The sequence below is a fragment of the Gymnoscopelus microlampas genome, assembly GCF_963454915.1.
Source record: "Gymnoscopelus microlampas genome assembly, chromosome: 19".
In the NCBI taxonomy this organism is placed as follows: domain Eukaryota; kingdom Metazoa; phylum Chordata; class Actinopteri; order Myctophiformes; family Myctophidae; genus Gymnoscopelus; species Gymnoscopelus microlampas.
The window spans coordinates 205,001-220,000 of NC_139956.1; the positions used below are offsets into that span (position 1 = coordinate 205,001).

The 15,000-nt window shown below is 46.7% G+C and overlaps 2 protein-coding genes across 3 annotated transcripts in view; both read right to left on the minus strand.

The window, feature by feature from the left end:
* LOC311034973 (TSC22 domain family protein 4-like) overlaps positions 1–3,758 on the minus strand; it is a 7,574-nt gene extending 3,816 nt beyond the window's left edge. Inside the window, exons 1-3 of the mRNA XM_084043016.1 lie at positions 3,599–3,758; positions 2,595–3,183; positions 1,383–1,474 (exon numbers count right to left, since the gene is read on the minus strand). Coding sequence (XP_083899142.1) covers positions 1,383–1,474; positions 2,595–3,182 — 680 coding nt within the window. The 5' untranslated portion in view covers position 3,183; positions 3,599–3,758. The remainder of the gene's footprint in view (positions 1–1,382; positions 1,475–2,594; positions 3,184–3,598) is intronic.
* A 1,932-nt stretch (positions 3,759–5,690) lies between these two features.
* Positions 5,691–15,000, minus strand: part of mogat3a (monoacylglycerol O-acyltransferase 3a) — a 32,215-nt gene continuing 22,905 nt past the window's right edge. Inside the window, exons 8-10 of one of the 2 annotated variants that reach the window (XR_014599630.1) lie at positions 13,770–13,878; positions 6,057–6,528; positions 5,691–5,843 (exon numbers count right to left, since the gene is read on the minus strand). Coding sequence is in view for 1 of the 2 variants with exons in the window: in XM_084042747.1 (XP_083898873.1) it covers positions 6,374–6,528; positions 13,770–13,878 (264 nt within the window). In the remaining variant the exon portion in view is untranslated. Of the gene's footprint in view, positions 6,529–13,769; positions 13,879–15,000 lie in introns of both variants that reach the window. The other variant, XM_084042747.1, reaches the window with a different exon arrangement.

Sequence of the window (15,000 nt, forward strand, 5' to 3'; positions counted from 1 at the left end):
ATAGACCCGTAAGGGTCCATTTGGTTTCATTTTATGCTCTCAAGAGTTCAATTGTTGAGAAAAGCATCTGTGGTACCAACATCAATACAGCATGGATGGATAACATCTTATCCAAAGTCTTGGGCAGTGGTGTAAAGTAACCAAGTACATTTACTCAAGTACTGTACTTAAGAACACTTTTGAGGAATTATTACTTTACTGGAGTATTTCCCATTTCCAATTACCAAAGCACTTTGAGCTTGTAGATCTGCTATTTTTGTCTCCGTCAGGCCGAAGGCATGGTGGAGAGTATGTTTTCACTTTGTCCGTCTGTGTGTGTGTCCGTCCAGCTCCATACATGGGCACATGGTCTGTGAACACCTAACATTGGTCAAGCTTCACGTGACATCACAATATGTAATATAAATAGGTAAGACGGAATTAACCAGGAACAGTTTTACCACCTCGCCTGGCGGAGACCTGTGCTCCGACGAGCATATTTTCTAGTCTAAATATTTGTTTAATACATTTTGAAATGGGACATTCTGCATCATGACAGAAGGCTACTTTTACTTTTGGTACTTTAAGGCGGTCTATAGTTTGATGCCAATACTTTTGTACTTTTACTCAAGTAAATTTCAGTAAGAGTATTTCTACACTGCAGTATTGATAGTTTTACTTAGGTAAAACCAAGGGGCAAGTCTTAGATATTTACGATGAGGCCGACACGGAAGCTTGTAAATGGCCAGAGTGGCGCTGTTTTACCCTGCGCCGACCTGCGGTGTCAGAAAGAATTTATTTTAACGCAAGTGAATGGGTTTTTTGACAAACTTTAGACTAGATTTTCTTAATGTAATAAAAATTGTCATAAATTCTATATGCTTCCAGTCGCTAGTTTAAAGTCTCCTTTCAATCATCAGGATATGCGTTTTGCTAAATTATGGTCCTATTTATTTTAAAATTGACGATAAAGTAGGCTATTCTCTAGGAGGGGCGGGATGATTTGATTGAAAAGCTACACAACCAATAGCATCCATTCCCCGCCCCCGCTCTTGATTGACAAGCTACCCAACCAATAATGGTCTGGTCTCATTCTGCAGGATATGACGCGATATTGAAAGATGGCGGACCTACAGTCAGAACAATCGGCTTCATTTTGGGTCTGTAGAAAGCAGCGGAGTGGCTCTGTCCATCTCATTTATACAGTCTATGGGTAAAACATATGAGTAGGCTACTTATTCCACCACTGGTCTTGGGTTGGAGAGTCTAAACCTTGATATGAAAAGGGTTGAAACCCACGGCTCTTTCCTCAGTGGGAACACTCCGTGTGTGTGTGTGTGTGTGTGTGTGTGTGTGTGTGTGTGTGTGTGTGTGTGTGTGTGTGTGTGTGTGTGTGTGTGTACCTATCCTCTGGTAGAGTGAACATGGTTGGGTTCAGGTCGGGTTGTGAGACACCTGGAGAGCTGGGCTGAGAGAGAGACAGCCTGAGGACAGACTGGACAGACAGACAGACAGACAGACAGACAGACAGACAGACAGACAGACAGACAGACAGACAGACAGACAGACAGACAGACAGGTCTTAAATAAAGTATACATGATGTGAAGATGTAAAGTTACCCTTCAATTTCCTCTCTCTCTCTCTCTGGATGCCAGACCAGATGTTTCACATAGGGCTGTTATAGGGTTATATATATGTCATAGGGCTGTTATAGCGCCACCAGGAGGCCGAGTTTTGGAAAATATTTTTTTTGAAGTTTGTAGGAGTTCTCCGTTTTTAACAAAATGCCTCAAAACACAGCGTGAGATTTCTGTGAAACAAAGTACTAGAGGCAAGGAAAAACCTTTGCCTTTTACAGCACTTATGTAATATTACTCCATCAGATTTTATACACATTTCACGCAAATCATCACATAGTCATGTGATCACATGATCTCTATAGTCATGTGACCACATGATCTCTATAGTCATGTGACCACATGATCTCTATAGTCATGTGACCACATGATCTCTATAGTCATGTGACCACATGATCTCTATAGTCATGTGACCACATGATCTCTATAGTCATGTGATCAAGACGGATCTGTTTGATGTTTCATATTCCATCCTGATTGGCTAACATTGACATGTAAAGTTTGTAGGCGTGGCCCGTTGTGAACAGAATGAGCACAACAAACACATTCTCACCAGGCCAAGGAATAAATGCCACTTCAAATTGGCCTCATGGTGGCGCTATAACAGGCCGTTTAACGTTTTGGACTATAACTTTTAAAGCGTAGGCCCATTTCCACCTGACAAACTTTCCGCCATGTTTAGTTTTCTTTGCAAAGTTTTTGCTTAAACTGGCGAGCTACAGCGCCACCATGAGACACATTGTGTTACTACTCCTACATCAACTCTGTAGTCATGTGATCAACACAGTCATGTGATCAACACACAGTCATGTGATCAACACACAGTCATGTAATCAACACAGTCATGTGATCAACACACAGTCATGTGATCAACACAGTCATGTGATCAACACAGTCATGTGATCGACACACAGTCATGTGATCAACACACAGTCATGTGATCTGTCACATGTCTCATTAACATTTATCATATTTACCCTTCCTGCAGAATCAACGTCCAATCGGAGAGGAGGGGCGGAGTCTAAATGCTGCACTCTGATAGGCCACTTGCTTTCCTGGCGGGTAGGAGAAGTAGGCGGGTTATAGGGGTGGAGTAGGAGGGGCTTAACTCCACCAAGCCCCTCCTCCTTCCCCTCTCCTCTGATTGGCTGATTGGCCAACAGGTGGGAGGTGCCATGAGAGTGCACGTGATGCCCCGCCCCTCGGAGGGTGCGCACGCGCAGCCCGGCTCCGCCCCCCTCCCTGTCCAGACCAATCGCGTCCAGGGATTCCAGGGACTGGGCGTTTCTCATGGTGTCCATCAAACGCCTAAGCCCCGCCCTCTCCTCCCGTTCCAGGAAGTCCAAACACGTCCATCGTCCCCGGCGATACGGCTGGCCCCGCCCACCGGCCAATCGGACGACTCGAAACCTGGAAGCAGCCCCTGATGCATCATGGGAGCTGGATTTCCTTATAAGGGAAGGTGTGGTCGGCTGGGAGGATCTTCCCTGAGAGCTGGGAGCCGATAGGCTGTAGTTTGATGATGTCACACTGGTGATCTGGAAGCTCCGCCTCTTTTTACTCATCCTACACACACACACACACACACACACACACACACACGCACACAGAGAAATACACACACTTATGCAAACCTAATATACACGCATACTAAACACACAAACACACACACACACACACACACACACACACACACACACACACACACACACACACACATACATATATATATATATATAAGTAATATAAGTGAGTATATGGTGTATATATAAAGTGTTAAATGTCATTTCCTGTTGCAGAGACATGACTTCTAGTGAAACGTTTGTGTCGTTGCTCAACTTTAGAGTTTCACAACTCTGTTAACACACACACACACACACACACACACACACACACACACACACACACACACACACACACACACACACACACACACACACACACACACACACACACACACACACACACACACAGTTCTGACCTGCTGTGTGTAGTTTGACGACGTCTCAAACAATCACTTCTCTATGAAGAATCTGTCTGTCTGTCCATCCAGCCTGTCTGTCTGCATCTAGTGATGTCACCGAGAGAACAAGTCCACAACTGTCTGTCTCTCTTCTGGACTCTTTTTCTTCCCCTGTTTTCTCTCGTTCTCTCTCTCTTTCTCTCCCTCTGTTCTCTCTTACACCCAGTTCTCTTTTCCTCCCCGTTTTCTCTCTCTGTGTCTCTCTCTCTCTCTCTCTCTCTCTCTGTCTCTCTCTCTCTCTCTCTCTGTCTCTCTCTCTGTCTCTCTCTCTGTCTCTCTCTCTCTCTCTCTCTCTCTCTCTCTCTCTCTCTCTCTCTCTCTCTCTCTCTCTCTCTCTCTCTCTGAGATGAAGCCACGCCCCTCTGTGATGATGAGATGATGGCTCCATAGTGACACCTAGAGGCAGACGTCAGTCAGTACAACAGTCACATATTGCATAGCCTGGAACCAAGGATCTTAAAGGCAGACTACGTAGCTTTTCAGACACAAAACCAAAATACAGCCAGAGGGATAGCATAATTATATAGTGGCTGATAAGAGGGACAAAATGCTAAATAAAATATTTGTTTTAGATTTAGGCTCAAAGTGAACTAGTCTGCCTTTAAATAAGAAGGAAGGGTAGAGCTCTCCTGATAATACATAAATACATAAAAGAGAGCCGGCTGGACCAGCTTGTGAACAAACACTATTTCTGAATGATTGAGACCTTTGTCATATAATGGGTTCAGGAATATAAAAGAACGAATAACAGTCACTCACACTCTGTTCCACGTTTTCCTCCTCACTGTGAGGATGATGGAGCCCCGACAAGATTCCAGGTCGGGTGCTAAAGGAATGTGCGGGTCAGCTGGCCTCGGTCCTCACAGACATCTTCAACATCTCGTTAAGCCAGGCTGTTGTCCCTTCATGTTTCAAAGCTGCTTCAATAATTCCAGTGCCAAAAAAAAGACACAGTAACATCATTCAATGATTACCGCCCAGTGGCACTCACCCCCATTATGATGAAGTGCTTCGAGGGGCTGGTAAAGGCTCACATCGTTTCCAGACCCCCCCCAACAGGAGTACAGGGTCTAGGGTACAGGGTCTCGGGTACAGGGTACAGGGTCTAGGGTACAGGGTCTCGGGTACAGGGTCTCGGGTACAGGGTCTAGGGTACAGGGTCTAGGGTACAGGGTCTAGGGTACAGGGTCTAGGGTACAGGGTCTAGGGTACAGGGTCTAGGGTACAGGGTCTCGGGTACAGGGTCTCGGGTACAGGGTCTAGGGTACAGGGTCTAGGGTACAGGGTCTAGGGTACAGGGTCTAGGGTACAGGGTCTAGGGTACAGGGTCTCGGGTACAGGGTCTCGGGTACAGGGTCTAGGGTACAGGGTCTAGGGTACAGGGTCTAGGGTACAGGGTCTAGGGTACAGGGTCTAGGGTACAGGGTCTAGGGTACAGGGTCTAGGGTACAGGGTCTAGGGTACAGGGTCTCGGGTACAGGGTCTAGGGTACAGGGTCTAGGGTACAGGGTCTCGGGTACAGGGTCTAGGGTACAGGGTCTCGGGTACAGGGTCTAGGGTACAGGGTCTAGGGTCTAGGGTACAGGGTCAGGGTCTAGGGTACAGGGTCTCGGGTACAGGGTCTAGGGTACAGTGTCTCGGGTACAGGGTCTAGGGTACAGGGTCTAGGGTACAGGGTACAGGGTCTAGGATACAGGGTCTAGGGTACAGGGTCTAGGGTACAGGGTCTAGGGTACAGGGTCTAGGGTACAGGGTACAGGGTGTAGGGTCTAGGGTACAGGGTCTAGGGTACAGGGTACAGGGTCTAGGGTACAGGGTCTAGGGTACAGGGTCTAGGGTACAGGGTACAGGGTCTAGGGTACAGGGTCTAGGGTACATGGTCTAGAGTACAGGGTCTAGGGTACAGGGTCTAGGGTACAGGGTCTAGGGTACAGGGTACAGGGTCTAGGGTACAGGGTCTAGGAGTACAAGGACTAAACTTTGATATAATTATACAATTATTTCAGAATTTTTATTTTATTCACAGTTTTAATTTGACAGGTAACTTTTCTCTCCAGACATCAAAGGCTGTATAAACATATTCCCTGTTAGCCTAGTGCTAGCATCTCTCATTAAAACCAATGGTATCTGTTAGCATAGTGGTAGCATCTCTCATTGAAACCATGGTATATGTTAGCATAGTGCTAGCATCTCTCATTAAAACCTATGGTATCTGTTAACATAGTGGTAGCATCTCTCATTGAAACCAATGGTATATGTTAGCATAGTGCTAGCATCTCTCATTGAAACCAGTGGTGTCTGTTAGCATAGTGCTAGCATCACTCATTGAAACCAATGGCATATGTTAGCATAGTGCTAGCATCACTCATTGAAACCAATGGCATATATTAGCATAGTGCTAGCATCTCATTGAAACCAATGGTTTTTGTTAGCATCAGAGCTACAACATGCTAACAGAGCTAACAAAGTGCAGTCAAGTCATACATTATTCACGTAAACATTATAACTTAATAACATAAGTTTGTAACATTTGGTAGGCTATACTTTGTGACTTTATTTAAACATTTTATTTAAACATTGTAACATGTATTTAAATCGTACCTGGACCTGTCAGATAATCAATAATGTGATTATCATTAATTAACATTAAAATTAAACTGACATGAAGTTATGTCCATGTGTGTGCGTGTGTGCGTGTGTGTGTGTGTGTGTGTGTGTGTGTGTGTGTGTCTATTAGATAAACAGGAGGTGGTTGTCGGATTCAATCCCGTATTTCAGTTTGTTTTGCTCGAACACGTCAGTCAGACCCTTCAGATAGTCCTCATGGACACGGTCGATGTCGTCCTTACTGGGACACAACGTCTGGGCGACCGAGATAGGCTTACCAACTGGAGAGAGAGAGAGAGAGAGAGAGAGAGAGAGAGAGAGAGAGAGAGAGACAGAGACAGAGACAGAGAGACAGACAGACAGACAGACAGACAGAGAGAGAGAGACAGAGAGAGAGAGGGGGGGTCCATGACACTTGCAAATATGATGATGTAATTGTGTTGTTAAAATGTTTCACAAATACATATTTTTTTGCGACTTGTTTTCATAGACCTGTTTGTTTCAAATCTGGCAACACAACTTTCCCTCAGAACGTAACAGAACAACCAAACACAGGCAGAAGGAAAAGAAAGAAAGTTGTAAATTGTTAAGAGTTGAGCAGAAATATAAAGGATGATGAAGATCTTATGAGTGATAGCATCATAGGCATAGAAAGAGCGTAGATAAATGTTTCAATACCAGTCAAAATGCTTTTCATCATTATAACATCTCTCACGCGAGTAACAATGGCGGAGCGATCGTGCATACAAAATGAGTCGTTTTGCCCTGCGTAAAAAGTTTCGGAGTTATAGGGGTTTTAGAGAAGGAGATAGAACGGAAACGGATGGGAGCCATGTTTTTTGACACGGTGATCCATCTGTCCTTTCTTTCTCAGAATCACCACGGGTGATTCCAGAGCTGCTCCAGGCCGTGGAAAAAAACAAAAAAAACAAAAAGACTGAAAACACGGTTCAGACCGCGTTTGACACCGAAGCGCTACTCTGTGAAAACATGGTTCAGACCGTGTTTGGCACCGAAGCGCTACTCTGTGAAAACACGGTTCAGACTGTGTTTGGCACCGAAGCGCTACTCTGTGAAAACACGGTTCAGACCGTGTTTGACACCGAAGCGCTACTCTGTGAAAACATGGTTCAGACCGTGTTTGGCAACGAAGCGCTACTCTGTGAAAACATGGTTCAGACTGTGTTTGACACCGAAGCGCTACTCTGTGAAAACACGGTTCAGACCGTGTTAGGCACCGAAGCGCTACTCTGTGAAAACACGGTTCAGACCGTGTTTGACACCGAAGCGCTACTCTGTGAAAACACGGTTCAGACCGTGTTTGGCAACGAAGCGCTACTCTGTGAAAACATGGTTCAGACTGTGTTAGGCACCGAAGCGCTACTCTGTGAAAACACGGTTCAGACCGTGTTAGGCACCGAAGCGCTACTCTGTGAAAACACGGTTCAGACCGTGTTTGGCAACGAAGCGCTACTCTGTGAAAACATGGTTCAGACTGTGTTTGACACCGAAGCGCTACTCTGTGAAAACACGGTTCAGACCGTGTTTGGCAACGAAGCGCTACTCTGTGAAAACACGGTTCAGACCGTGTTAGGCACCGAAGCGCTACTCTGTGAAAACACGGTTCAGACCGTGTTTGGCAACGAAGCGCTACTCTGTGAAAACATGGTTCAGACCGTGTTTGACACCGAAGCGCTACTCTGTGAAAACACGGTTCAGACCGTGTTTGGCACCGAAGCGCTACTCTGTGAAAACACGGTTCAGACCGTGTTTGACACCGAAGCGCTACTCTGTGAAAACACGGTTCAGACTGTGTTAGGCACCGAAGCGCTACTCTGTGAAAACATGGTTCAGACCGTGTTTGGCAACGAAGCGCTACTCTGTGAAAACACGGTTCAGACTGTGTTAGGCACCGAAGCGCTACTCTGTGAAAACATGGTTCAGACTGTGTTAGGCACCGAAGCGCTACTCTGTGAAAACACGGTTCAGACCGTGTTTGACACCGAAGCGCTACTCTGTGAAAACATGGTTCAGACTGTGTTAGGCACCGAAGCGCTACTCTGTGAAAACATGGTTCAGACTGTGTTAGGCACCGAAGCGCTACTCTGTGAAAACATGGTTCAGACTGTGTTAGGCACCGAAGCGCTACTCTGTGAAAACACGGTTCAGACCGTGTTAGGCACCGAAGCGCTACTCTGTGAAAACACGGTTCAGACTGTGTTAGGCACCGAAGCGCTACTCTGTGAAAACACGGTTCAGACCGTGTTTGACACCGAAGCGCTACTCTGTGAAAACACGGTTCAGACTGTGTTAGGCACCGAAGCGCTACTCTGTGAAAACACGGTTCAGACTGTGTTTGGCACCGAAGCGCTACTCTGTGAAAACACGGTTCAGACCGTGTTTGGCAACGAAGCGCTACTCTGTGAAAACATGGTTCAGACCGTGTTTGACACCGAAGCGCTACTCTGTGAAAACACGGTTCAGACCGTGTTTGGCAACGAAGCGCTACTCTGTGAAAACATGGTTCAGACCGTGTTTGACACCGAAGCGCTACTCTGTGAAAACACGGTTCAGACCGTGTTTGGCACCGAAGTGCTACTCTGTGAAAACACGGTTCAGACCGTGTTTGGCAACGAAGCGCTACTCTGTGAAAACACGGTTCAGACCGTGTTTGACACCGAAGCGCTACTCTGTGAAAACACGGTTCAGACCGTGTTTGGCAACGAAGCGCTACTCTGTGAAAACATGGTTCAGACCGTGTTTGGCACCGAAGCGCTACTCTGTGAAAACATGGTTCAGACCGTGTTTGGCACCGAAGTGCTACTCTGTGAAAACATGGTTCAGACCGTGTTTGGCAACGAAGCGCTACTCTGTGAAAACACGGTTCAGACCGTGTTTGACACCGAAGCGCTACTCTGTGAAAACACGGTTCAGACCGTGTTTGGCAACGAAGCGCTACTCTGTGAAAACACGGTTCAGACCGTGTTTGGCACCGAAGCGCTACTCTGTGAAAACACGGTTCAGACCGTGTTTGGCAACGAAGCGCTACTCTGTGAAAACATGGTTCAGACTGTGTTAGGCACCGAAGCGCTACTCTGTGAAAACACGGTTCAGACCGTGTTTGGCAACGAAGCGCTACTCTGTGAAAACACGGTTCAGACCGTGTTTGGCACCGAAGCGCTACTCTGTGAAAACATGGTTCAGACCGTGTTTGGCACCGAAGCGCTACTCTGTGAAAACACGGTTCAGACTGTGTTAGGCACCGAAGCGCTACTCTGTGAAAACATGGTTCAGACCGTGTTTGACACCGAAGCGCTACTCTGTGAAAACACGGTTCAGACCGTGTTTGGCACCGAAGCGCTACTCTGTGAAAACATGGTTCAGACTGTGTTAGGCACCGAAACGCTACTCTGTGAAAACACGGTTCAGACCGTGTTTGACACCGAAGCGCTACTCTGTGAAAACACGGTTCAGACCGTGTTTGACACCGAAGTGCTACTCTGTGAAAACATGGTTCAGACCGTGTTTGACACCGAAGCGCTACTCTGTGAAAACACGGTTCAGACCGTGTTTGGCACCGAAGCGCTACTCTGTGAAAACATGGTTCAGACTGTGTTTGGCACCGAAGCGCTACTCTGTGAAAACATGGTTCAGACTGTGTTTGGCACCGAAGCGCTACTCTGTGAAAACACGGTTCAGACCGTGTTTGGCACCGAAGCGCTACTCTGTGAAAACATGGTTCAGACTGTGTTAGGCACCGAAGCGCTACTCTGTGAAAACACGGTTCAGACTGTGTTAGGCACCGAAGCGCTACTCTGTGAAAACACGGTTCAGACCGTGTTTGACACCGAAGCGCTACTCTGTGAAAACACGGTTCAGACCGTGTTTGGCAACGAAGCGCTACTCTGTGAAAACATGGTTCAGACTGTGTTAGGCACCGAAGCGCTACTCTGTGAAAACACGGTTCAGACCGTGTTTGGCAACGAAGCGCTACTCTGTGAAAACACGGTTCAGACTGTGTTAGGCAACGAAGCGCTACTCTGTGAAAACATGGTTCAGACTGTGTTAGGCACCGAAGCGCTACTCTGTGAAAACATGGTTCAGACCGTGTTTGGCACCGAAGCCCTACTCTGTGAAAACACGGTTCAGACCGTGTTTGGCAACGAAGCGCTACTCTGTGAAAACACGGTTCAGACCGTGTTTGACACCGAAGCGCTACTCTGTGAAAACATGGTTCAGACTGTGTTAGGCACCGAAGCGCTACTCTGTGAAAACATGGTTCAGACCGTGTTTGACACCGAAGCGCTACTCTGTGAAAACACGGTTCAGACCGTGTTTGACACCGAAGCGCTACTCTGTGAAAACATGGTTCAGACTGTGTTTGACACCGAAGCGCTACTCTGTGAAAACACGGTTCAGACTGTGTTTGGCACCGAAGCCCTACTCTGTGAAAACACGGTTCAGACCGTGTTTGGCACCGAAGCGCTACTCTGTGAAAACATGGTTCAGACCGTGTTTGACACCGAAGCGCTACTCTGTGAAAACATGGTTCAGACCGTGTTTGACACCGAAGAGCTACTCTGTGAAAACATGGTTCAGACTGTGTTTGACACCGAAGCGCTACTCTGTGAAAACATGGTTCAGACCGTGTTTGGCACCGAAGCCCTACTCTGTGAAAACACGGTTCAGACCGTGTTTGACACCGAAGCGCTACTCTGTGAAAACACGGTTCAGACCGTGTTTGGCACCGAAGCCCTACTCTGTGAAAACACGGTTCAGACCGCGTTTGACACCGAAGCGCTACTCTGTGAAAACACGGTTCAGACCGTGTTTGGCAACGAAGCGCTACTCTGTGAAAACATGGTTCAGACTGTGTTAGGCACCGAAGCGCTACTCTGTGAAAACACGGTTCAGACCGTGTTCGGCAACGAAGCGCTACTCTGTGAAAACACGGTTCAGACCGTGTTTGGCACCGAAGCGCTACTCTGTGAAAACACGGTTCAGACCGTGTTTGGCAACGAAGCGCTACTCTGTGAAAACATGGTTCAGACCGTGTTTGGCAACGAAGCGCTACTCTGTGAAAACACGGTTCAGACCGTGTTTGGCAACGAAGCGCTACTCTGTGAAAACATGGTTCAGACCGTGTTTGGCAACGAAGCGCTACTCTGTGAAAACACGGTTCAGACCGTGTTTGACACCGAAGCCCTACTCTGTGAAAACACGGTTCAGACCGTGTTTGGCAACGAAGCGCTACTCTGTGAAAACACGGTTCAGACCGTGTTTGGCAACGAAGCGCTACTCTGTGAAAACACGGTTCAGACCGTGTTTGGCAACGAAGCGCTACTCTGTGAAAACACGGTTCAGACCGTGTTTGACACCGAAGCGCTACTCTGTGAAAACACGGTTCAGACCGTGTTTGGCAACGAAGCGCTACTCTGTGAAAACACGGTTCAGACCGTGTTTGGCAACGAAGCGCTACTCTGTGAAAACACGGTTCAGACCGTGTTTGGCAACGAAGCGCTACTCTGTGAAAACACGGTTCAGACCGTGTTTGGCACCGAAGCGCTACTCTGTGAAAACACGGTTCAGACCGTGTTTGACACCGAAGCGCTACTCTGTGAAAACATGGTTCAGACCGTGTTTGGCACCGAAGCGCTACTCTGTGAAAACATGGTTCAGACCGTGTTTGGCACCGAAGCGCTACTCTGTGAAAACACGGTTCAGACCGTGTTTGGCACCGAAGCGCTACTCTGTGAAAACACGGTTCAGACCGTGTTTGACACCGAAGCGCTACTCTGTGAAAACATGGTTCAGACCGTGTTTGGCACCGAAGCGCTACTCTGTGAAAACATGGTTCAGACCGTGTTTGGCAACGAAGCGCTACTCTGTGAAAACACGGTTCAGACCGTGTTTGGCAACGAAGCGCTACTCTGTGAAAACACGGTTCAGACCGTGTTTGACACCGAAGTGCTACTCTGTGAAAACACGGTTCAGACCGTGTTTGGCAACGAAGCGCTACTCTGTGAAAACACGGTTCAGACCGTGTTTGGCACCGAAGCGCTACTCTGTGAAAACATGGTTCAGACCGTGTTTGACACCGAAGCGCTACTCTGTGAAAACATGGTTCAGACCGTGTTTGACACCGAAGTGCTACTCTGTGAAAACATGGTTCAGACTGTGTTTGGCACCGAAGCGCTACTCTGTGAAAACATGGTTCAGACCGTGTTTGACACCGAAGTGCTACTCTGTGAAAACATGGTTCAGACCGTGTTTGACACCGAAGTGCTACTCTGTGAAAACACGGTTCAGACTGTGTTTGGCACCGAAGCGCTACTCTGTGAAAACATGGTTCAGGCCGTGTTTGGCACCGAAGCGCTACTCTGTGAAAACACGGTTCAGACTGTGTTTGGCACCCGATGTGTTACCTGTCACAGGTTTCTGTAGTAAAGTGGGAGAGATTATGGCTTCAAGAACCATCTTAGTTTCAAGCAAGAAAGGAGGGTCAAGATAATGAAAGAAAAAACGGGTCCGATATCCACATGGTTGTGTGGAATATAGAGGCATGAAATAGCTGCTTGGCAAAGAAATGGCAGCAGGATGAGGCAGTATAAGTGCATAATGGTGCTTATCTGTCATCACAGAAATATGAGAAGCGTTTAACATGTTGCTTCACAAAAGCATGAGTCAGTTGAATTTAAAGAAATGTGGCTTTAATGCTAACGTTTCTGCTATGCTTAGCTCAGAGTGGCACCCCTCACTTCTAAAAATAGGATTTGGGTTTTGGTCAATAGATTTAATTTGTTATACATTGTGACAACGCTGTCACCGCAACCTGCAGCGGACGAGGCCAGGCAGAGCCCGTCCATCGATTGGTTGTGATATCGCCCTGACAACCAACAACAACCAATAAAACCCACGGCTGACTCAGTTGACTGTCCCTTCGGGCTATAGGCTCTAAACTACTACGGTCTCCTGGAGATGGGATCAGGCTGTGTCCTGGCTTGTCTTGTTGAGAGCAAACTGAACGGCCCATAAGGTAAGGGCACTGAGGAATCCTCTCATCTAACTGATAGCCTAGTGAAAGTAAATGAAATTAGATCCGGTCAAACCCCATTCAGCAGTTCATTCATTCTGTGAACTACTCTGTAGTTTGACCAGCAGAATAAAACAGAATAAACATGTTACATTCTGTCTTACCATCCGTCAGTAATTCCATACATTGCAGCTATTAGATACATACACAGTTATTAGATACATACACAGTTATTAGATACATACACAGCTATTAGATACATACACAGCCACAGAAAACACCTTGTGTTGTTTTATTTTAATATAGTTTTGATTTTATATTACAATGTGCTAATAAACTAATCTAATAATCTAAACTAAATATGTATTTTGTATTACATACCTACAGTGTGTATGGGTCGTCTCCATGGTAACATACCTACAGTGTGTATGGGTCGTCTCCATGGTAACGTACCTACAGTGTGTATGGGTCGTCTCCATGGTAACATACCTACAGTGTGTATGGGTCGTCTCCATGGTAACAGACCAAAGCTGTACTGAAACACTCCTCTGGCGTGAAACAACGGCAGAGCCACTCCCATGATGCTTTGCAGCCGGTCCTGTCAATCAATCAATCAATCAATCAATTAATGTTTAGTAAACATTGAACAGCCAGTGCTGGAGGTCATGGTTTTAACATGTTTTATTATTATTATTGTCTCCGCCAGGCCGAAGGCGTGGCGAGAGAGTATGTTTTACCCTCCGTCCGTCTGTCCGTGTGTTACCAGCTAATCTCAGGCACCGTTGGCCCGGTCGCTGCGAAACTGTGCACACACACTCCCTGGATAACAATTCAGAACCTCTGCCTCAAATCTTTCACATGGGCCTGTTATAGCGCCACCAGGAGGCCAATTTGTGCAAAACCCATTTTTTCCTATTTCTCCTATAGTTTTTAACCAAACCTCACGCAAATCGGTACACAGTATCTCTATAGTCATGTGATCAACACGGATCTGTCCGATTTCCCATATTCCATCCTCATTGGTTAAGGTTGCCATCCAAAGTTTGCAGGATTGGTCCGTTTTGAATAAACTGCCTCAAATCATGAACGCAGCTTGCCATTTCCATAAAATTGCACACACACATTCCCACTAGGCCGAGGAAGAAATGCCACTTGAAATGTTTCAAATCAGCCTCATGGTGGCGCTATAACAGGCCGATTTGCATTTTTTACTATAACTGCACCGATCTGCGTGAAACTTTGCACGCACACTCCCTAGAAGCCAAGGAAAAACATCTGCACTGAATTTTTCATATCTGCTTTTTACAGCGCCACCAGGAGGCCGACTTATGTACAATACATTTTTGGATATTTTCTTCAGATTTTATCCAAGCATCACGCAAATCGGTACACAGTATCTCTATAGTCATGTGATCAAGACGCATCTGTCCGATATTTCATATTCCATCCTGATTGGCTAAGGTTGACTTCCAAAGTTTGCAGGATTGGTCCGTTTTCAACAAAATGTCTCAAATCATGAACGCGGCGTGCGATTTCCGTGAACATTTGCACGCACAATCCCACTAGGCCGAGGAAGAAATGGCCCCGGTTTCACATTGGCCTGTTATAGCGCCACCAGGAGGACACAATAACTTACCTGACCTGGCGGAGACCTGTGCTCCGAGGAGCACAGGTCTTATAGCACAGGTATTAGCACAGGTATTATTATTATTATTATTAT